General features: G+C 60.5%; 1 protein-coding gene across 10 annotated transcripts; it reads left to right on the top strand.

Moving 5' to 3' along the window:
• Window positions 1-5977: 5977 nt before the first annotated feature.
• Window positions 5978-19583, top strand: Rhcg (Rh family C glycoprotein). 10 transcript variants are annotated; one of them, XR_011376584.1, is made up of 11 exons: window positions 5980-6256; window positions 9147-9333; window positions 10362-10512; window positions 11322-11469; window positions 11755-11921; window positions 12098-12235; window positions 12349-12485; window positions 12767-12891; window positions 13020-13093; window positions 13578-13652; window positions 14414-14493. XR_011376584.1 is itself a non-coding variant. In XM_070043230.1 (11 exons), the coding sequence occupies exons 1-10, from the start codon at window positions 6070-6072 to the stop codon at window positions 14510-14512; spliced, it is 1398 nt and encodes a 465-aa protein (XP_069899331.1). In that variant the 5' UTR covers window positions 5981-6069; the 3' UTR covers window positions 14513-14532; window positions 15205-15473. The 10 variants fall into 10 exon arrangements, 8 of the variants coding, with proteins under 8 accessions (XP_069899335.1, XP_069899336.1, XP_069899333.1 ...); XR_011376583.1 differs by lacking the exon at window positions 14414-14493 and adding an exon at window positions 13755-14405; XM_070043230.1 differs by lacking the exon at window positions 13578-13652 and adding an exon at window positions 15205-15473 and having other exon boundaries at window positions 5981-6256; window positions 12349-12470; window positions 14414-14532.
• The last annotated feature ends 3165 nt before the right edge of the window (window positions 19584-22748 follow it).

The following is a 22748-nucleotide window of genomic DNA, read 5'->3' as shown; positions in this document are numbered from 1 at the left end:
CAGTGCAGGGATCACAGGTGTAGACCACCACGCTACGCTCAATTGTTCCTTTCCTGGATGAACCAACCATATGGACCAAACTGTAGAGGTCAGGGAAGTGTTTGTGAATTACATCACATTCTATTAATCAATCATACCGCTTTCAGTGTATTCCCTATGTTCACGCCACAAGTGTGCACATGGGCCAGGCCAGAACAGGGAGCAGATTGGTGGGCGGCGCACGATCATTACTATGCCACTGGCCTCTCCTCATGAAACACGTTTGGATTTAGGGAGCCAGGTTCGGGGCGAGTCCCTGGCTCTGTTGTTATGCTTTCATTTGGTAAACATGACAAGTAGCTTTGACTTGGTTGTGAGTAGCAGTAATAATAACTATTGTTATAATGATTGTTATTACTATGATGGCTGCTCTCTATGTCTGGTCAGTATGGACAGAGAATCCTTCCACAGGGAGAGAGAGAGAGAGAGAGAGAGAGAGAGAGAGAGAGAGAGAGAGAGAGAGAGAGAGAGAGAGAGAGAGAGAGAGAGAGAGAGAGAGGGAGAGGGAGAGAGAGAGAGAGAGAGAGAGGGAGAGGGAGAGGGAGAGGGAGAGGGAGAGAGAGAGCGCCACTCATTTGAATCCGTGTTCTGGATGAACCATTGGGCAGCCAGATCCTCATCTTAGCCAAAGACAAGGAGACATTTCCCAGCATTCTCTGGGCCAGGACTCCATGTCAAACCTGCTCTCTTCCCCTTACCAGCTGCTGCTGCCAGGTCCCATGGTGGGGGGGGGAGGACAGAGTGGTAAGACCAGGCCAGGGCAGGGCAGTGGAGCAGAACCCCCTTTTCTGAGCCCCGAACCTGCAGACAGAGCTCCACATGTTCTCACTCCTCACAAGAACTATGTTATTACGCTTCTTTCCTTTTTGATAGTGGTACTGGAGTTCAAGAACCTATGACCTTGTGCTTGCTGGGTAGGGGTGGGAGTCTGCGGCTGAGCCACGCCCCCGGCCTGCATGATTATCTTTGCTTCACGAGAGGGAAGGTGGTCGCGGGGGGCTGGGCGGCCTGCTTCCGGTCGGTCCTGCAGTGGACACCGGCAGCAGCTGTGTGAGTCTAAACACAGCCCACACTGAAAGGGGCCCCATACCTGCTGGTTGTACCCCCTCGCCCCCTTCCTCCCCCGCCTCTGCTCCTGTCCAGGGCAGAGTGGGGCGCCTACAGGCCCATTTCAGATGCGATAGTCTCAGCTGGCTGCCCGCCTCCTCCCTCCGAGTGTGCAGGGCACACCTTATCTGCAGCGATCTGTCTCTGCTCAAGGTCACCTCCTTGGGTTGCTGGCTGGCTCGCTGCCCTGGCCCCGCACGGACAGGACAGTTCCCGCCACCCCCTCACCCCCAAAGCCCGCCCAGCAGCCTGGTCTGGCGGTTGGAATGGGCTCTGCCAGGCCAGGCTAGCCTGGCATGTACACGCCATGCCAGGGCTTGAACTCAGAGCCCTGGCTCTCGTTCACCTTCTCTGCTTCAGGCTGGCGCTCTCCCGCTTGAGCCACGCCTCCAGTCTAAGCTTGGGTGTCTTCATGGGCCTGCAGTGTTCCCAGGGGACTGGCCCCAGGTCAGAGAGCCTCTCCGGCTGGCCACTGGCCCAAGCAAATCAGCGGAGGTGTCCTGAGGGTCTGTCTTGTGGGTTCTCTATTCCTCCCACTGCACAGGGCTGCACCCCAACTTCCTCCCGTCCATCTGGCAAGAGATGCCACGGCTCCTGGACTCGAAGGAGGAGGCGGGGGGGGGGGGGGTGGAGAGCAGAGCTGACACTGCATCCTGGATGGGCCTGCCACCTGGACAGCCAGACCCCTCCCCATACCCTGGGACCCTTGGCGACAGGGTGACATTATTGAGGGCGGCTGCAGCTGGAGGTGCAACAGGCTTGGCCGGTGGGGAGGGAGGAATGGGGGATGGGCCAGTTACATTGTAGTCAGATCTGGGGTAATGAAGACCCTGTGTGGGGGGAGGGGGATGGGGCCCCCTGGCCGCAGCCATCTGTCATGCTAGGGTGACTGCCCTTTGTTTACCGCCCCCTGCATTCCAGGTGTAATGATTACTAACGCCCCTTCTCCTCCTGGGCTGCTGCAGGTGCAGGGTCACCTTAGATAAAGCCGGCCTTGATCCTAAGTGCAGGGGTGACTGACAGAGCCTGGCACGGGGGGGGGGGGGGAGGAGGAGGGAGCGGGTGGGGGGCGGCTCTGGTCTTACCCTCTGTGGGGCAAGGGGGAACGTGGGTCTGTGCCCTGTGCTCTGGGCAAGAGCTTTGTGTGCGCTGAGGAGCCAGACCAGAGGCAGCCCAGGTGGCAAGGGGAGCTGAGTGTGAGCAACCCAGGGTCCCCCGCCTGGCCCCCCACTCATGAGGGCATCGCTCTTACCTGAGTGCGCGGGTATGTGTGTGTGCGTGTGTGTACTTGTGTGTGTCTGTCTGCTGTGTGAGTTCAGGGCCTAGGTGCTGTCTCTTAGTTTCCTCTCTCGAGGCTGGTGCTCTTACTATCACTTGCGCGTCCTTCCTGCTTTTTGCTGATTAACTGGAGATGAGTCTCCAGGACTTTCCCTGCCCCGGGCTGGCTTCCATCCTCAGAATCAGCTTCCTGAATGCTGGGGTGATCGATCGGCACACACTACTCTCCACACCCAGCTCTCAAACTTTTGTTGAACCCTCCGTTCCCAGCTGTGTGACATTTGGGACGAATGAATGACTGAATGCTCTGACAAGAGGGAGAAGGATGTTAATCTCAGGGGATTAGAGGGAATGCACAGTACCGCCACCCAGCCAGGCCTTTCTATGCTTCCCTACCTTAACATGATCCGCTCCAGGGCCCAACCCCAGTCCTCGCAGGGGGCGTGGGAGAACTGAAGTCCCCACAAGCCTGTTTCAGTCCTCAGTTTCACGTTCTGGACCGCATGTGCTGGTTTAGCTACTGAATAGTGTGAAGCGACATGGTGCTTCCGTGTCTTTAAAAGATCACCTATCCCCCCCCCCCCCACCTTCCCCACAGCTGCCACCCATCAGGGAGATCTTGTTGTGAAGTTCAGCTCTCGTTCTCAGCCCCTCAGCCTTGCTGTTGAGTGCAGGCCTGGTAGCTCACGCCTGTCATCCCATCTACTCAGGAGGCTGAGACCTGAGGATTGAGGTTCGAAGCCAGCACAGACAGGAAAGTCTTTGTGACTCTTATTTCTGAAAAACTACTCAGAAAAAGCCAGAAGTGGTGCTGTGGCTCAAGTGGTAGAGCACTAGCCTGGGCACAAAGAGGCTCAGGGTTAGTGCCCAGGCCCAGAGTTCAAGCCCCAGGACCAACCAAAACAACAACCAGAAATAGGGCATGGCTCAAGTGGTGGTAGAGCACCAGCTGAGCGAATTCCATCATCGAATACACTGTTCTTATTTTCCTAGTTGTTCCAATAGCATTTATAACTTTCCATTTTGACCCAAGAACTCATCAGAGATCCATCAAAACATTTTATGTCTCTTTAACCCAGACCAGGTACCCTCACTTTCTTCTTGGTCACCTGCAGCCCCTCCATTTGTTTAAGAATCTAGAAGGTGGTTATGGTCCCAGCACAGTAGGCTCATGCCTGCAATCCCAGCTACTAGGGAAGCAAACATTCAGAGGATCTTATTTGAGACAAAGTTAATGAGACCTCCATCTGCACAAACAGAACAAGCCGGGCCTGGTGTTGAATGAATAGGGAGACAACACATAGGAGAATCATGGACCAGCCCCCCACCAAAAAAAAATTGGAGATCCTATCTGAGAAATAACTGAAAAGCAAAAGAGGGGCAGGGGTCCTGGCCCAAGTGGTAGGGCACCTGCTAGCAAGCATGCGCATGTGAGTTGAAACCCTTGTACTGCCAAGAAAAAAAGAAAGAAAGAAAAAGTCCAGGGCAGTTGCAATGTAGCCTTTGAGTTTATCTGCTGGCTCCTTCCAGGGCACCCCGGGGAACAAGTCCCGTCCAGTAACCACGCACGCACCGCACCGTGTTCTCTGTGTTCTCTGTGATCCGGGAGGCCTCCGCCCTCCACCCCGGGGGCTGCGGCACCCTGGCAGTGGCTTTGGGGCCTGCAGGTTGGCTTACCGCCAGGGCTGTGCCCAGCCCGGCCCCGATGGCGGGCACACCCAGCCTGGCGGATTTTCAGAAAGCTCCGGGGGAAACCCGCACCAGAGGACAGAGAGAGCCGCTCCCCGCCGACTCTGAGTCACCGCTGGGCTCGGGAAGGAGCGACCGCTTCCCTGGGTACCTGGCTGGCTGGGCCGTGGTTGGTCCCCAGGTGTGCGGCCTCCGGTCCCCACAGCAAGCGGGGACTGCGGGAGGCACGCACACGTGAGGAGCCGTGTTGCTCAGTCCCTGCCCCGCGACCAGCCCAAGAGCTCCCGACTCCTGTGTTCGCGTGCCCAGTGCCACTGCACCCGCTGGGCTCCCGCGGGATGGCAGGCGGGAGGGTGACCGGAGGCCCACTCCGCGCTTTCTCCTGCGGCCTCCCGGGAACGTCAGACACCGTGTCCTGCGCCCTGCGGGAGCCCCGGCCTGCTGCAGAGATTGGTGCAGAGCAGCCGGGTCCTGGGACCTGGTATGGAAGGACAAACCACAAACTGGGGGTTCCAGCCCTGTGTGGTTCGTCAAAGTCCAAGCCAGGGGTAGAGAGGAGAAAAGCCCCAGATCACCCCAGTTCCACCAGACTCACCCCACTATGGGGGGTAGCTTTGTTCTGCTTTAACTCCTGGGCCAGTAGACCTGGGGGAGCAGGTCTCTCCCCCCTCCCTTCCCTCCTCTCCTCCTCCACCCCCTCCCTCTCTTCCCCTTCCCTCCCTCTCCCCTCCTCCCTGCTTCCCTCCCCCTGCTTCCCTCCTCCCTCCCCTTGCCCTTCCTCCCTCTCCCTCCCTTCTCCTTCCCTCCCCCTCCCCCCTGCTTCCCTCCTCCCTTCCTCTCCCCCTCCCTCCCCTTCCTCTCCCTCTCCCCCTCCCCTCTTCTCCCTCTGGCAGTCCATTGGCCCCCAGGGCCATCCCTGGCCTCCCTGTTCCTGGTGTGCTGTTTCCCCCCCTTTCCCTCCCCACTCCCCTCCCCCCTCCCTTCCCCCCCCCCCCCCCCGCCTCTATGCTTTTTTCTTTACCTGCCCTTTATTTGGGATTTACAGAAAAGTTGCCAAGAGGTTTTAGAGTTCTCCTCTCAGGTCACGAGCGATAACAGCATAAATTCCCACGGCCCATCCGCCCAGCTAAGTCCAGCAAGCCACCTCACCATGAATCAAGCCTCCATCCAGCTTTATTTGGGTCTCAGGCCTGCAAACACCTCCTGTGGATCCAGGAGCCAATCCAGGGAACCCCACCCCAAGGACCCCCTCCCTCCCCAGCTCCCCCCCTCCTCCCCAGCACCAGTCTCAGCTTCCCCTTCCCGCAGTGAATCTGTAATGTGAAACTGACAGGCTTGGTGATGCTGGAGATGGTGGTGGTGATGTGGATGTGATCAGGGTGGTGACAGCAATGGTGGGGGTGATCATGGAAGAGCAGCCCGAGGCCGGTGGGGGTGGGGTGGTGCCGGTGGTGGGATGGGGTGATAAGAGTTGGCAGTGAGTGCAATGCTGATGGCCATGGAGCTGATGCTGGTGGTGGTGATGGAGATGCAGTGATGGGGATGATGGAGGAGGAGGTGGCCGTGAAGGGCGGAGAGTAGGAGGAGAGGAAAAGAGGGCTCACATCCAGGAATTCTCTCCCCTGGCCCCCTGGTTTTCTTCCCCGTTGCCCAGAACCAACGGGGAAGTGCAGGGACAGGGAGGCGCACAGAATGGGGGGGGAGCTGGTCCTTCCTGCTCCCTCACCCATGGTGGGGAGCTTGGGACGCCCCCCGCCCGACACCCCCACCCCAGGCGGCGTGGCCTCGCTGGCCCCGGACCGGGCGGGCGGAGCTGGGGCGCGGCCCCGCCCCGGCCCCGGCCTATAAGCCGGGGTGGTGAGAGCCGAGCGTGCTCCCGGCCCGCGCCCGGTCCCGCGCCCCGTCCCGCGCCCGCACCCTGTCCCGCGCGCCCGGCCCCGCGCGCCCCTGTCCCGCATGGCCTGGAACACCGACCTCCGCTGGCGGCTGCCGGCCGTCTGCCTGGCGCTGCAGGCGGCCACGCTGGTGCTCTTCGGCGTGTTCGCGCGCTACGACGCGGACGCGGACGCGCGCTGGTGGGGCGCCCGGAGCCCCGGGAACGGCTCCCGCGACCTGGACAACGAGTTCTACTACCGCTACCCGAGTGAGTCACCGGCCCGGGGCGCACAGGGCGCGGGGAGGCGCAGCCGCTCCCATCCTGGCCGTCCCTGGCCGATCCAGCCACACCACCTCCCGCGGCCCCGGCCTCCTCCCCGGGAAGACCCTGGGGAAGACCCCGGCTCGCACCCGCCCGCACCGCCTCACACACTCTTGCTTGACTTTCTTCCTTCCTTTCTTTTTTTGCTCAAGGCTGGCGTTCTACCACTTGAGCCACACCTCCACTTCCAGCTTTGGGTTGGTTCAGGGGAGATAAGAGTCCCAGAGAGGGGCTGGGAAGGGGGCTCAGTGGTAGAGCGCTTGCCTTGCATGCCCGAGGCCCTGGGTTCGATTCCTCAGCACCACATAAGCAGAAAAAAAAGCCGGAAGTGGCACTGTGGCTCAAGTGGTAGAGCGCTAGCCTTGAGCTGAAGAGCTGAGGGACAGCGCCCAGGCCCAGAGTTCAGGCCCCATGACTGGACCCCCCCCAAAAAAAAATGAGTCCCAGAGAGTTTCCTACCTGGCTAGCTTCAAAGTGTGATCCTCAGATCTCAGCCTCCTGGGTAGCAAGGATGACAGTGTGAGCCCAGGGGACGTTCTGTCAGTGGCTTGCAGGTCTCACTAGAGGCATGGCCCCGGTCCCCGTGGGGAGGCTGTGGTAATCCCCCCTCTCTAGGCTTGGGGAGGGCCCTGGAGCCTCCCCTGCCCTGTCTGGTACCCAGGGCTGAGAGTGTGACCTTGGGATGAGGGGCTGGGCTGCAGCCCCGCTGGGTAGCGTCTCCCGTGCGGACTCCCTAAGCCAACCTGTGCTGACGGTGTGCAGAACTCTGGCACGGTGCTGGGTCTGAGTCACTCACTTCCTAACCCAGCAACCGATCCTAGCACACGAAGCATGGTTGCCTTTCCGTGCTCACCATCTGGGAACCAGAAGGTCGGGTCCAAGGTCACCCCCGCACACCCGGGACTCCTTCCATGCCCTGGGCTTTCTGAGCTCCCTGAGCTGCTGGTGCCGGAGTGGTCATGCCCTGAAGCGCGGCTCCAACAGCTGCCGTGCCACCAGGTGTCTCCTCCCTGTCCTGTTCTCTTCCTCCAGAACTAGAGTTTCCCTCAGGTCCCCAAACAACTGCACACAGGCAGAACTGCGTGGAGGAAGGCGGGATTTGGGGGCTGTGTTTGTATGCGTCGGGCTCCGGGGCTGACTTGGCTCTGTGCTTGTTAGACAGGCCTTCCCCACCATGATCCTCCTCATCTCAGCCTCCTCTGTGATAGGGATGGGGGCGCTGAAAGGCCCCAGAGGCCCCGACCATAGTGGGAAGAGGAAGTTAGTTCTTACTGCCCCTTACGGGCAGGAAGATATGGGTACCAATCAAGGAAGGGCACAGAAGTGCTGTGCACTCTCGCCCCCTAGTGGAGCCTCTGGCGAAGGGTAGCCAGGTTGCTGGTTGACCTCCTGTTGTGCAGCTCAGGGCTGGGGGTCAGGGGGCGGCCACGGAAGCCCCCAGCATGGGGGGGGGTGAGGGTCAACTTCCACCGACCCTCAGTGAGTTCATCAGCTCACCGTGAGGCATCCTGTTGGTCCTGAAGGGGAAAAAGAGAAGTAAGCGCTCACCACTGAGTAATCACTGAAGAGCCCGGCGGGGGCTTTGACGGGGGTCCCTCTCGGAGTGCACCCCCAGAGTCTCTGCTCACACACTACTGAGGGGGGGGCCAGATCACATCCTTTGCGGAAGGCCTATGGCGTGCATCTTTGCTGTCGATCCTGGGCCAACCTTTTTAGGCAGCACGCAGACTCACACAAGGAATGAAAATTAATTCACCGGGTACCTTTCATGCTAAGAGTAGGACCTGCTGAGAAGCGGAAGAGAAAGGGCGGTGTGCAGGCAGGAGGAGGCTGGAGAGCAGGGAGAGAGAAAAGGACAGTGTCCAGAGAGGGACAAAGATGGAGGGCAACAGGGGGCGGGCAGCTGGGGGCAGAAGGGACAGCAGGGAGGAGGGGAAGGAGGTACAGGATGCGCCTGCTCTGGGGCCACTGGGAGACCAATGGCAGCGCCCTCTCCCCTGCCCTTTGGCTCCACCTGCTCCTCAGGCACTGCCCTGTGTCACCGGGCAATGGCTCCTCCTCTTTGAAAAGCCAGGCCTCTTTCCCTAGGGGATCCCTCCCCCACTTGTTGGTCACGGCCACTGGTGTGCACACGCAGACACGTCTGCTCATCTCTCCCATCCCACATTCCAACCCACAAGCGTCTGCAGCCTGTCCAGCCTCCAGGAGCCCCTCCTGCCCCCCCAGCCAGGCACGGCGGTCCCATCCCCTGGGGGCATCTTAAGGTCGCCAAGGCCAGGCCAGGATCCAGCTCCTCCCTCCCACCTGCATTTTCCCAGGCCTGCGGTTCTGCCCGTGCAGCCTCACTGCTTCTAGAACTCTCCTCTGGAGGCGTCACCTCCCACTCCACAGTCTGTCACCCAGCAGTTCTCCCCAGAATAACCAGAATACCTTTTACGGTGCTTTACATACCCGAGCTCCATTTCCAACCATCGCTGGCCACGTGGGGCCGTGGCACGGGATGCTGAGGGACATCAGCCGGCCTTGCGTCCCTGACAGACCCGAGCCCACGCGGCTCCTCTGCCTCCTCTACAACCGAGCTATGGGACCGGAGCCCGTGCTGCCTGGCCCGTGTCCCCAGCCCTCAGCATGCCAGGCTCCGGCCCGTACCCGTGGCTCAGCATGCTGGGGTCTGGCCTGCAGCAGTGGGCCCCGGGGTCTGCCAGCCTGTGGAGGGGGGGATGGCGCAGGCGCTCCTGACCCCGCTGGCCCCTGATCCGTTCCTGAAGGCCGCCTGGGGGGCTGGGGTGGGCAGAGGCCTGCTCCAGGCCCAGACCCCCGCCTGCTGTCCCCACAGGCTTCCAGGACGTGCACGTCATGGTCTTCGTGGGCTTCGGCTTCCTCATGACCTTCCTGCAGCGCTACGGGTTCAGCGCCCTGGGCTTCAACTTCCTGCTGGCGGCCTTCGGCATCCAGTGGGCGCTGCTGATGCAGGGCTGGTTCCACTCCTTCAAAGATGGCCACATCCTGCTGGGCGTGGAGAAGTGAGAGGAAGGGGGACCTGGGCGGGGCTGGGAGGAGGTGGGCGGGGCCGCGGCTGGGGGCGGGGCCGCAGGCGGGGTCTGAATGGTGGAGTGGGGCTCGGGTGGTGGGCGTGGCCTTGTGTAGGCGTGGCACTGGGGCAGGGCCTGAAGGGAGGATTAGCATACCCCAGGGTGGGGCTTGTGTGGTGGGCATGGCCTTGTGTAGGCGTGGCACTGGGGTGGGGCTTGTGTTATGGGCGTGGCCTTGTGTGGGCGTGGCACTGGGGCAGGGCCTGAAGGGTGGATTAGCATGGCCTGGGCGGGGCTTGCCTGTGGGCGGGGTCTTTAGTAGAGTAGGACCCTGGACAGGACACTGGGATGAGGTGGAAGGCGGGGCCTGGATGGATCTGAGGAGTCTCCTGGCCCCTTCTACCTCTGGTTCGGTTTTGAACTTCCATTCTCACATGGCAGCCTCCTGAGTAGCCAGAATTACAGGTGTGAGCTGCTGGCTCCCTCCCCACTTCTTGTTTTGTTTTGCTTTGTTTTTGTTTGTTGGTCATGGGTCATGAAACTCTGGGCCTGGGCGCTGTCCCTCAGCTCTTCAGCTCAAGGGGAGCGCTCTACCACTTGAGCCACAGCACCACTTCTGGTTTTCTGGTGGTTTATTGGAAATAAGAGTCTCACAGATTTTCCTACCTGAGCTGGCTTTGAACCATGATCTTCAGATCTCAGGCTCCTGAGTAGCTAGGATGACAGGCAGGAGCCACCAGCTCCCAGCTCCTCCCCACTTCTTAAAACAATCTCAGTAGCTCTCATTGTTCTGTTTCTCCCCATGCTTATAAACTGCTTTGACTACATATCCTCATTCACCGGCTTCATTAATTAACCGGCACCCAGCCCCAACAGAGCCTGGTCACTTTCCCTGTGTCGTGTAACAAGGGCACTCTGGCATTCCAGACGTACGTGTTTTTCTATGAATGACCCTTTCGTGTATAGAACTCTTGCCAGTTCCGTGGCTCAGCCCTGGGCACCTGTCTCCCCTCCCCCAGCCTCATCAATGCGGACTTCTGCGTGGCCTCTGTCTGCGTGGCCTTTGGGGCAGTCCTGGGCAAAGTAAGCCCGGTCCAGTTACTCATCATGACGTTCGTGCAAGTGACACTGTTCTCGGTGAATGAGTTCATGCTTCTCAACCTGTTGTTGGTGAGTGCAACTCCCACTGGTGGGGACACTAGGAGGTGGAGGACTGGGGACACAGGATTGGCAGGCGGGGGTGTGGTCCGGGCTGGGTGCAGCCGCCTGGGCAGGGTGGTGTTGGCGAGGTTGTGTGAAATGGGATGTGGAGAAAGGAGCCACAGGAAGAGACTGGTTGGGAATGAAGATGAGGAGGCCAGGGACCGGCTGTCGCGAGTGGCCCTGCGCCTGGGGGACCCCTCTCCACGCTGGGCTCCCCATGTGGGAGCCGTGCCCAGTGCTGTGGGGTGGCTGAGGAGCTGGCATTGAGCTTTACCCCTTGGGCTCAGAGATGCCCCTTCCTCCACCCAGATGGTCCTGAGGACACCTGAGGACTCAGAACCAGCTGCGTGTGAATGTGTGTGAGTGTGAGTGTGAGTGAGTGTGAGAGAGTGTGTGTGAGAGTGTATGTGCGTGAGTGTGTGAGAGTGTGTGTGTGAGAGTGCGTGTGAATGTGTGCGTGTGAGTGTGAGAGTATGTGTGAGTGTGCGTATGTGTGTGAGTGTGTGTGAATGTGTGTGAGTGTGTGTGTGCATGTGTATGTGTGTGAGTGTGTGTGAATATGCGTGTGTGAGTGTGTATGAGTGAGTGAGCGTGTGTGAGTATGTGTGTGTGAGTGAGCGTGTGTGAGTGTGCGTGTGAATGTGTGTGTGTGAGTGTGCATGTGAATGTGTGAGTGTGTGTGAGTGTGTGAGTGTGTGTGTGTGTGAGGGACTTGACAGCGATGGATGAGAAGCGAGGGGGAGGCTGCAGCCTCTGCCCCACGTCCTGTCCCCCAGGTGAAGGACGCGGGAGGCTCCATGACCATCCACACGTTCGGCGCCTACTTCGGGCTCACGGTGACCTGGATCCTCTACCGCCGCAACCTAGAGCAGAGCAAGCGGCGGCAGACTTCCGTGTACCACTCCGACCTCTTTGCCATGATTGGTGAGAGCCGGGGAGGGGGAAGCGGGGTGGGGGGCACCGTCCCTGTGCTGGGTCCCTTCACTGAGGCGGGGGGCATGTGGACCAGGCTGCAGCGGTGGGGTCCACAGCGGTGCTTGGCACTCAGCCCTACCCTTGGTGAGCAGGAGGGGTGAGGGAGGGCGGTGCCCTCAGATAATCCCCTGGTTGGGGGGAGCACCCTCAGCCCGTAGGGCAGGGACTAGGCCTGTACCCCAGGGCCCCCCCAGCGCCAGGTTCCCATCCCGAGCGCCCCTCGGTCTCTCCCAGGCACCCTGTTCCTGTGGATGTACTGGCCCAGCTTCAACTCGGCCGTGTCCTACCACGGGGACGCCCAGCACCGCGCCGCCCTCAACACCTACTGCTCCCTGGCGGCCAGCGTGCTGGCCGCGGTGGCCGTGTCCAGCGCGGTGCACAGGAAGGGCAGGCTGGACATGGTGAGCGGAGGGCGGGGGGGCAGCTCCCTCACGGTCCACCACTCTGAGATGAGGGACTCCACGCGGGTGGGTCTCTCCTGGGGTCCCCGTGGGGTCCCCGCCCCACCTTGCACACGGTGCAAGCCCAAAGCAAGCTGGGGGGCGGAGCTGAGCTGAGCGCCCCCCCCCCCGCCCAGGTCCACATCCAGAACGCCACGCTGGCCGGCGGCGTGGGCGTGGGCACCGCGGCCGAGATGATGCTCATGCCCTACGGGGCCCTCCTCGTGGGCGGCCTCTGCGGCGGCCTCTCCACGCTGGGCTTCGAGTTCCTGACGGTGAGGGCCGGCCCGAGTCTCTGGGCTCCTGGAAGGGGGGAGGGGGTGCTGGGAGCCTGGGCGCCGGGTCGGGGGGGGGCGCGGTGGTCACCGCCGCTCCACGCCCTCCCCAGCCGTTCCTCGAGTCGCGGCTGCGCATCCAGGACACCTGTGGCATCCACAACCTGCACGGCATCCCGGGCATCGTGGGGGCCATCGTGGGGGCCGTGACCGCGGCCTGCGCCACGCCCGACGTGTACGGGAAAGCGGGGTAAGGGTGGACGGGGTGGGAGGGGGTCCTCCCTCCTTCTCCCTCCTCCTCCCTCCTCCTCTTCCCTCCCCGGTGGGTCCTCCTCAGTCCAGATCACAGCCCTCCCTCTGTCCCTCCGCCCGCCACCTCCCTCCCACCCCAGAGCGGTGGAGCCTCTGCTCTGCCCAGACCCCACTGTGCAGGGCTGGGGGGTGGAGTGGAGGGGGGAGGCCGGGAACCCCCCGGGAGGGGAAGGACGGGGGCTGGCCCCGCAGGCCTGACCTGCCGCTGTCTCCACCCAGGCTTGTCCATTCCTTTGACTTTGAAGGTTTAAAGCAGAACTGGACGGCGAAGACACAGGGAAAGTTCCAGATATTTGGGCTCCTCCTGACTTTGGCCATGGCCCTGGTGGGCGGCAGCGTCATGGGTGAGCAGCAGAGAAGCTGGGGGGGCGGGGTCTGCGGGGCTCCCCTGGGTGTGCCACAGGGGCAGCCCGGCGCCCAGGGCTCCCCATCCCTGTGCTTTGGCTTCTCTGGTGACACCTACTGTCTGCAGGGCTCATTCTAAGATTACCTTTCTGGGGACAAGCGGCGGATGAGAACTGCTTTGAGGACAGCGTCTACTGGGAGGTGAGTTCTAGAAACTTCTTCTGCACAAAGGTAACTGTGCCCACCTCCCCACCATCATCCACCAGCCAGCGATGCACCCCGCTTGTCTGCTGTGGATTTAAGCCCCTCCTTTTCCCCTGGAACCCAGGACCTTATCACCTTCTTTAGTTATAAAAGGACACAGAGTTTATTAAAGGAAAGTTAGAGAAAAGTATAAAGAAGTCTCATTGCAAGAAGATGGGGTGCAGCTCAGTAGTAGAGCATGTGTCCAAGGCCCTGAGTTCAAGATCCAACACCACAGCCAAAATAGGAAGGAAGTGACAGAGGGAAGGAGGGAGGGAGGGAGGGAGGGAGGGAGGGAAGGAGAGAAGGGAAAGAAGGAAGAAAACGCCCATCACCCAAATTCAAACACACTTAATGTTTGTGGTACATTTTCTGTCTTTTTCTCTGCCTACACAGCTTTTTCTTACTCTGTTGAGATAGCTCTTTCTTTTTACCTCCGTAGCCTAAGATTGGCCCAGGGCTCTGACATCTTTAATAAGCTCTCTTCTTCCGGAGCACAGTTCTTTTCCTCCTACCGGTAAAGTGGGCACGGGAACTACCCAGACACCCACATGGGTTTGCTTCGCGCCGGCCAACGGTCAGAACTGCTAGCGGCTCCCATTCCTGCTTCTGTTTCCAGCTCCGTCCTTCCCTCCGAGTTCACACCGTGGCTCCCACGTGTGGTTTAGAGCAGTAAAGTTCTGCGGGGACAGAGGCCGGCCGGAGCCTCGGGCAGCCCCTGCTCACCGGAGGATGGAGCTCAGGACAGATGACCCCGGGAGGCCACCGAGAGGCCAAGGCGGGCTCAGCTGCCCAGCCTCTGTCCCCCATCCCACGCTTGGACCTGTCCACAGCTGCCTCTCACGCCTCGGCTTCCAAAACTTGGTTCAGGGCTGGGAAGGTGGCTCAGGGGTAGAGTGCTGGCCTCCTGGGTTCGAATCCTCAGCACCACATAAGCAGAAAAAGCCTGAAGAGGCGCTGTGGCTAAGCGTGGTAGAGCGCTCGCCTTGCCCTGACCCAGAGTTCGGGCCCCAAGTCCGACAAAAAACAACAACAACCAACAACCAGGTTCAGCACCCACCTCCAAACCCCTCCCCCAACCCCTCCCCCCCCCAGCCTGCTGATAAGACTCCAGAGTCTGGTTCTTGCGGGATCCCAGCACCTGGGTCAGCGATGTGTGCGCTGACCACAAGGGGGCGCTGACCGCCCACCGTTTGTAGCCCCTGGCCTTGCAGCCTAAGGGGGGGGGGGGCAGTCAGTCCTGCCTGGGACTGGCCCAGCGGCCTCTTCTCTCCACAGATGGAAGAAGAGAAGAGCAGGGAGGACACCACCCTCAAGCCCCCGGCACCTCCGGGACCCTCGGGACCTTCTGCATCCCCAGGACCCTCGGCATCCTGACCGGGGCCGGCGAGCAGCAGGTGAGCCCTGTGGGTGGGGACTGGGCTGGCTGTCCCGGTGGGGTCGGGATCGCTGAATCCCTGCAGCTTCCTTCTCTGGAGATGCCACGCGGATGGGCCTGGCCGCTCCGTGGAACAGTGCAGTCCAGACTCGCTCCTTTTCCCTTCTTTCCCTCAGTGGGTGCTCACTCAGGGGTCCCCGGCCCAGTGCTTGTGAGATCTCCAGGGCCTCTGGTCTTGAACTTGAGATCTTCCTGCCCCAGCCACCAGAGGGCTGGGATTACAGGCCTGGACCACAGTGCTCGGCCTCTCTCTCTTTTTATAGACAGGGAAATCAAGGCTCAGGGAGAGGCTGGGGAAGCCCCGAGGCCACCCAGAGGGCGCATGGAGTGACCGGTGTCTTTCCAGGCCACTGGTCTTGTTTTTAGAGCTATTTGACTTGCTTGGAGACCAGTGCTCACGGATTGTGAGGTCTGGGAGCCAAGGTGGGGTGCCGTGCGTGGCAGGGGAAAGATTGGGGTTTTAGGCAGTAGAACTTCCAGGCTGTGTCCCCCTGTTCTGTGAGGTAGCGTCTGGCTCATCCTAAGAGAAAATGAGGCAGGCATCGTTGTAGGCCCCCCGCCTCTCTCCCTGCAGGCCCCACACCCTGTCCCCGCATTGGAAGGAGCTTGTTCACTTGTTCTCTTCCCCTAGGGGGCCTGTAGGCCTGTCCCCACACACACACCCTGGAGGCTGAGGATGGAGGAAGAGGCGGGTCCTCAAGGGAAGGACTGCCAGCCTGGGGCGTGGTGGCCTGGTCCTGCACAGGAGCGGGGACAGAGTGGGGCCTGGGCCTCAGGGTGGAGGAGGTCTCTTAGCTGTTGGCGCCCTCCTGCTCACCCCCAGCCAGCACCCCACGCCCCCTGAGGCCCCAGGTCTCCACGCCACGTAGGAGACATCCTGTGAATAAATGATGGAGATGATCTTTCTAGAATGGTGTGGATGCATCTTTGGGGCTGCCTGGCCCTCACCTGGGGTGAGAAGTCCAGCCTGGGGGGAGGGGCCGGCGGGCTGGCGCTGGGCTGGGCTCTTTCCTTGAGGAGAGTGCCCGTGGTGCCCTCCTCTCCTCCTGGGCCTGCTCTGGGCACACCAGCAGTTAGGGGGGAGGGGGCGGGGGAGGGAAGGCACCATCTCCCTCAGCCTGGCCCTCCCTCCCTGCCAAACCAGCAGCTACAGTGTGGGTGACTTTCAGGTGTCCCATGCTGGGCACTGGTCAGGGTCACAGTCGGGGGGGGAGCTGGCACGGGGGGGGGCACCCTGAACTTGGGCAGGTGTGTGGTTAGAGAGCCAGTGCTGACCAGGTGGCTTCCCAGAGCAGGGTCTTCAGAGCAGGGCTCTGGAGGCTGAATAGGAGTTTACCAGATAGAGGGCAAAGGTTTGCACCAGGAAGAGCAGTGGGCTGGGAGGAGATGGCTGGTAGAGAGCCAGGCAGAAGGAGGCGTTCAATGGAACAAAGGCTCCTGGGAAGGAGGGGAGGGTAAGGGAAAACAGCAGGGGTCTCTCTCCTGCCTTCAACTCCACCCTACACATGTGTGCATACACACATGTGTGCACACATACACATGCACACGCATGCACCCACACATGCATGCATACACACGGCCTGGCTGCTCTTCACAGCGCGGGGGAGGGGGAGGGACTGAGATGGAGCCTATTCATGTTCTGCCATGTGATGCCGCTCATTTTCCACGCTGGGTAAAGACAAAAACCCTTTACAACCTGTTTCTGGAACTTGTCAGCAGCTGCGGGAAGAGCATGTTAATTAAACGTGTGCAAAGCGGAGGCAGGGGCCGAGGTTCTAATTGGACAGTTTGCTTCGTGGGATTGAAAAACATTGTGACAAAGGAGGAGGTGCACAGCACTCCGCAGGGGCGGGGCGCGGGGTGGAGAGGAGGGCAGGGGTGTGGTGTGGAGAGGAGGGCAGGGGTGTGGTGCGGAGAGGAGGAGGGCAGGGGCGCGGGGTGGTGAGGAGGGCAGGGGTGCAGTGTGGAGAGGAGGGGTCAGGGGTGCAGTGTGCAGGGGCAGGGGTGTAATGTGGAGAGAACAGGAGCACAGGATGGCGAGGAGGAGCAGGGGTGCAGTGTGGAGAGGAGGGGGCAGGGTGCAGTGTGGAGGGGAGGGGGCAGGGGGCAGTGTGGAGGGGGCAGGGGTGCAGTGTGGAGGGGAGGGGGCAGGGGGCAGTGTGGAGGGGGCAGGGGTGCAGTGTGGAGGGGAGGGGGCAGGGGGCAGTGTGGAGGGGAGGGGCAGGGGGCAGTGTGGAGGGGAGGGGCAGGGGTGCAGTGTGGAGGGGAGGGGGCAGGGGGCAGTGTGGAGGGGAGGGGCAGGGGTGCAGTGTGGAGGGGAGGGGGCAGGAGGCAGTGTGGAGGGGGCAGGGGTGCAGTGTGGAGGGGAGGGGGCAGGGTGCAGTGTGGAGGGGAGGGGGCAGGGGGCAGTGTGGAGGGGAGGGGCAGGAGGCAGTGTGGAGGGGACAGGGGTGCAGTGTGGAGGGGAGGGGGCAGGGTGCAGTGTGGAGGGGAGGGGGCAGGGGGCAGTGTGGAGGGGAGGGGGCAGGGGGCAGTGTGGAGGGGAGGGGGCAGGGGGCAGTGTGGAGGGGAGGGGGCAGGGGGCAGTGTGGAGGGGAGGGGGCAGGGGGCAGTGTGGAGGGGAGGGGGCAGGGGGCAGTGTGGAGGGGAGGGGGCAGGGGGCAGTGTGGAGGGGGCAGGGGGCAGTGTGGAGGGGAGGGGCAGGGGGCAGTGTGGAGGGGGCAGGGGGCAGTGTGGAGGGGAGGGGGCAGGGGGCAGTGTGGAGGGGAGGGGCAGGGGGCAGTGTGGAGGGGGCAGGGGGCAGTGTGGAGGGGAGGGGCAGGGGGCAGTGTGGAGGGGGCAGGGGTGCAGTGTGGAGGGGAGGGGGCAGGGGGCAGTGTGGAGGGGAGGGGGCAGGGGGCAGTGTGGAGGGGAGGGGCAGGGGGCAGTGTGGAGGGGGCAGGGGTGCAGTGTGAAGGGGACAGGGGCACGGGTCGCAGGGACTGGAACTCTGGCTAGGAGGGGGCAGGGGTGGTGAGGAGGGGAGCAGCCGCTTTGATTCCAGCTGATTGGGGTGGTGCCCCTCCTGACACCCCCTGCAGGACCCATTTGGGGTGGCAGAGCCAACGGTCCCCCAGCACTGAGACCTAATGCAGGAGGGGGCAGCGCCCACTTGGCCCTGCCCTGAGGTCTGCTACTTCTCCACCCAGGGGCCTTCAGACACGTGTGCATGCATATGTCCTGTGTGCATGTGTGTATTGTGCGTGCATGTTTACATACATACACACATACATGTGTGTGTACTGTGTGCACGTGCACATGCGTGCATTGTGTATTGTGTTCATTGTGTGTGCGTGTACACACATGTAGGTGTGCATGCATGTGCATATTATGGGGTGTGTGTGTGTGTCATCTAGCCGGTGCTTGAGAGCAGCCCTTCAGCGTGGCAGGAGGGGCTCCACAAATTGTAATCAGATTAAGGGGACCAATCACTTAGGGCTCTTGAAAAGGCCCCAAGGTTTCTAATCAGCTGTGAGGGGGGCGGTGGGTAGTTTTTTTTTCCCCTCTCTGTCTTTGGTCATTATGTCAATTTGCTAGCCAAATTGTTTGCTTGAGTGGGGGGGGGGGCGCTTGTGCCCCATTCATGTGATAATGTGGGAACCAGCAGGACTCCTGGCTGGGAAAATAGAAGGGAGAGGCCTGTGGGGGGGCAGGGGGCCTGGGGTGCCCGAGTCCTAGGGGGCTTTTTGCGAGGTGCTGGGGACCTTGTGTGTGCTAGGTGAGCGCTCTACCTCTGTGCAGCTTTTATTTGTGTTCCAGAAATCTCCAGCCTAGATGGTTCTCTGGAAGGTTCCTTGAGAGGAAGGGCGTGGAGAGAGGCAGGGCTGGACAGAAGAGACATCCCCAGAGGTGCTAACGAAGTCGGGGGGGGGGGACAAGCTATGCTTTGCTGGGTCTTTCTGTGGGTGCTGTCACCCCAGGACAGCTGACATGGGGCGTTTCTTAAGGAAGAACTGAGTCTCAGAGAAGCCCAGGCTTTCCCCAGGCCACACACCTGTAGTGAAGCAGCAGAGGTTTGAACTCTGCTCTCTCATCCTTCCCTAACCACATGGGTTCCTTTCTTTCTTCAACTCAACCAAAAAACAGGAAGTACCGCCCTCCTAGTCCTGGTCCCAGGATCCTATGGGGAGCTCATGGATGATGATGATAATAGATGATGGTTTTCTTAGTATGATTAGTAGGGCTCTGTGTGTGTGTGTGTGTGTGTGTGTGTGTGTGTGTGTGTGTGTGTGTGTGTGTGTGTGTGTGTGTGTGTGTGAGACAGTGTTGGGGTTGTGCTTGCTAGGATGGCACTCTACCACTTGAGCCATGCCCCAGCCCTACTACAGATAATTCTGACTATGCAGATGCTTTGGCATCTCCCACAAGTAGCAGAATCCACAGATGGTTCAATATCTTCTATGAAGTAGCAGAGTGATTGTATGGCGAGGTACGCACACCCTCCTCCAAGAGTAAACTTGGCAGACAATAAACATGCTTTAACATTTTTGTTCCAGTTTTTTTTCCATATTAGACAAAAAGAGACAAGAAGTGGCTACTTGTGAAAAGCTGCTTTGTGTGTCCTGAGATGTCACCGCCATTCCAGCAGACAGAGCTGGTGCAAGATTCAACCATCAAACTCACGCACAAGGCCAGGGACAGAGACCCCTGGCACTGAAATCCCCTCCCCGCCAGGAAGAGAAAGCAATGGAGAGGAAAACAGGACATGTGCGCATCTGAAACACCAGCGTGAGATGCCAGGGCAATTTATACACACAACAACAACAACAACAACAAGACAAGACAAGAGAGCCCAAGAAAAGTAGAACAATGAAACTTGTTGCAGTTGTTCTAAGAAGCAGAGGGAGAGGGAGATGCAGGGGGCTGGGAGGCGGGTGAGGGTGGTCTGGATACATTGTTCCATGTGTGGAACTGTCCCATTGCTTTCTGCACAACTAAGGCATGTTACTAAAAATAATAAAAGCTAGGCTGTAGCGGCTCAGATCTGTACTCCTAGCTACCCAAGAGGAGGAGATCTGAGGCTCACAGGTCGAAGCCAGCCCAGGCCCTGAGTTCAAGACCCCGGGACCCACAAGAAAAAGAAGGAACACCTGCTTTCTCTCAAGGAGCTGCAGCCAGCTCCTGGTGGAACTGACTGGGTCCCCCGTCCCTCTTGGCTCCTCTTTGGAGAATCCTTCCCTTCTAGTAACCTGCCCGGTGTCGGTCAGCTCCCAGCAGTGTGCAGGCTGACTGAGTGCCATCCTACGATCATCCATCAACGTCTGATGAAAGAGAAAAGGAGTTGGGTGTAGATTTGCCCTTGGTTTCCTCCCCCCTCCCCACGGTGGTCTCTGGGCGGATCGTGGATTAGCATAACACACCCCGGGAGGTGAAGGCCCGGCCCTGCGGTGTGCAGATCCTTCTTTGTCCGTGTCCCCCCCCCCCCCCCCCGCAGCAGGGTGGCTCCTGTACTTCTGACTGCCACGTGAAAGGTGGCCACAGAAAGGGCTGCCTGGGGCTTTGTGTCCCTCCAGACGGAGTTACAGACGTTTGGGTGACGTCAATTACGGCTGAATAGAGACGTCTGCTTGGCCCAGCCGTCTCGGCTGCCATTGGGAGGCATTTCCAGGCCTCGGATGTGACTCCACAGGCACCCTCACGCCTCCCGGGGAGGGGGGTTGGGGATGGGCTGCGGGGGGGGGGAGGGGGGGATGGGGATGGGCTGCGGGGGGGAGGGGGATGGGCTGCGGGGGGGAGGGGGGTTGGGGATGGGCTGCGGGGGGGGGGATGGGGATGGGCTGCGGGGGGGAGGGGGATGGGCTGCGGGGGGGGGAGGGGGGTTGGGGATGGGGATGTGCTGCGGGGGGAGGGGGTGGATGGGGAGGGCTGTGGGGGGGGAGGGGGGTGGATGGGGATGTGCTGCGGGGGGGAGGGGGGTTGGGGATGTGCTGCGGGGGGAGGGGGGTGGATGGGGAGGGCTGTGGGGGTGGATGGGGTGGATGGGGATGTGCTGCGGGGGGGAGGGGGAGGATGGGGATGGGCTGCAGGGGGGAGGGGGGTGGATGGGGATGGGCTGCGGGGGGAGGGGGAGGATGGGGATGGGCTGCGGGGGGGAGGGGGGTTGGGGATGGGCTGCGGGGGGGGGGTTGGGGATGGGCTGGGGGGGGTTGGGGATGGGCTGGGGGGGTGGATGGGGAGGGCTGTGTGTGTGTGTGTGTGTGTGTGTGTGTGTGTGTGTGTGTCCTGGAATGCAGGGTGAGGGCCTGCGGAGAGAGGAAGGAGGCCTTGGCTTCCTTCTCTCCAGGCCAGACCAGGCCTCATGTGGGTGAAGGTGGTACAGTCGGGGGAATCGCAGGCTCAGTATTCAGAGGTGCCACAATGGGGTCCCCGGCCGGTGTCCTGATGGGTTAAGGGATAAGTATTGAGAGGAGGGCTTGAGGTTTGAACTCAGGGCCTAGGCTCAGTCCCTGAGCTTCTTTTTGCTCAAGACCAGCATTCTCCACTTGAGCCATAGCATCACTTTCAGCCCTTTTTTTGGGGGGGGGGGTCCAGTCGTGGGGCCTGAACTCTGGGCCTGGGCGCTGTCCCTCAGCTCTTCAGCTCAAGGCTAGCGCTCTACCACTTGAGCCACAGCGCCACTTCTAGCTTTTTGCTTTTGGCTTATGTGGTGCTGAAGAATTGAACCCAGGGCCTCAGGCATGCAAGGCAAGCACTCTACCACTGAGCCACCTTCCCAGCCCCTGAAATTCTTATCATAGTGCTATTAACCAGCAAAAAGCCAGAGGTGGAGCTTTGGCAGAAAGCACCAGCCTGGAGTGAAAAAGTTAAGGGAACACAGCCAGGCTCTGAGTTCAAGCCCTAGTGCTGGCACATAATAAAACTAAGAAATAAGTAAAATGAGGGGTGTAGCCTCCAGGCACCCCACCCACGAGGTCAGTAAGTCCTCAGCCAATGAGAAGCTGTGGGACACAGGACACCGCTGGTTTGTAAAGATGGTACCCACGAATCGCACCTGTCATTTAGGAGGGTGGAGATCAGCCTGGGTGGAAACTGAGTGAGACTCCTCCTCAGCCAGGAGCTGGGTGTGGTCATGCACACCTGTCACCCCAGCCACAGCAAGGCATAAGTAGAAGAGTGCAGTCCAGGCTGGCCCAGATGATAAAGACCCTATTCCCCCAAATAACCAGTGCCCAAAGGCATAGAACTGTGGAATCCTGCCTAGCAAGCGAGTTCAACCCTCCAGTACAGCCAAGGAATGGGGGAGAAGCAGGAGGAAAAGAGGGAGGAGGAGGAGGAGGAGGAGGAGGAGGAGGAGGAGGAGGAGGAGGAGGAGGAGGAGGAGGAGGAGGAGGAGGAGGAGGAGGAGAAAGAAAAGAAATAGAAGGAAGAGGAGGAAGAAGAAGAAGAGGAGGGAGGAGAAGAAAAAGAAGAAGACAGGCAAGGCAGCTCACACCTGTCATCCTAGCTACTCAGGAGGCTGAGCTCTGTGGATTGAGGTTCAAAGCCAGCCTGGGAAGGAAAGTCTGAGACTCTTATCTCCAATGAACCACCAGAAGATTGGAAATAGAGCCAAAGAGCTCAGGGACCGTGCCCAGGCCCTCGGTTCAAGCCCCGTGACCATCAAAAAGTGGACGAAAGGAGGAGGAGAACCCAGAGAACTCTTCATGGCTGAGAAACCTGAGCTGGGGCGGGGCCGTCTGCTCTCCCAGGCCCAGCTTCCGAGCAAAGGCCAGGGCCAGGTGGGGAGCAGACACGCGGTGCCCCGGCCAGGCCGCCAGCGAGGCCGGCGCCGGCTCCGTGGAGTGAGCCCTGGCCCGCACCCTGGGTCTGGCCGGGCCGGGGAGGCGCGGCGCGGTGACAGCTGGGAAGGTTTAATTGCTCGTCTGTGGCTCCCGAGCACCTCCCTCCCCTGCCAGCCATCTGCATTTCAATGTGAGAAGAGCGGGGAGCCGGCTACTGCTCAAAGGGGTGACAATGATTAATCATTTAAAAAGCAAGGTCTTAATTACAGGCCGCAATTTTTGCTATTTAAGGAGTCCATTAGTTGCCAGAAAGAAGGAAAAAATGATCACCAGTTATTCTGCTCCAAAGTAGAGTGGAGTGGGGCGGGGTGGGGGGAGAGGGAGGGGAGGGAATCAGCTGCTGCTCGGGATGGGA

This window comes from Dipodomys merriami, unplaced genomic scaffold (genome assembly GCF_024711535.1).
Source record: "Dipodomys merriami isolate MVZ:Mamm:240054 unplaced genomic scaffold, mDipMer1.0.p SCAF_33, whole genome shotgun sequence".
NCBI classification, from domain to species: Eukaryota; Metazoa; Chordata; class Mammalia; order Rodentia; family Heteromyidae; genus Dipodomys; species Dipodomys merriami.
This window is presented reverse-complemented; position numbering and strand designations above follow the sequence as displayed.

Bases quoted from the DNA above. Each gene is read 5' to 3' on its own strand.
- Rhcg (XM_070043229.1), top strand. From the start codon at position 6,070: ATGGCCTGGAACACCGACCTCCGCTGGCGGCTGCCGGCCGTCTGCCTG. The intron at 12,486-12,766 runs GTAAGGGTGGAC...GTCTCCACCCAG, and splicing joins GACGTGTACGGGAAAGCGGG to GCTTGTCCATTCCTTTGACT. The intron at 13,094-14,413 runs GTGAGTTCTAGA...TTCTCTCCACAG, and splicing joins AGGACAGCGTCTACTGGGAG to ATGGAAGAAGAGAAGAGCAG.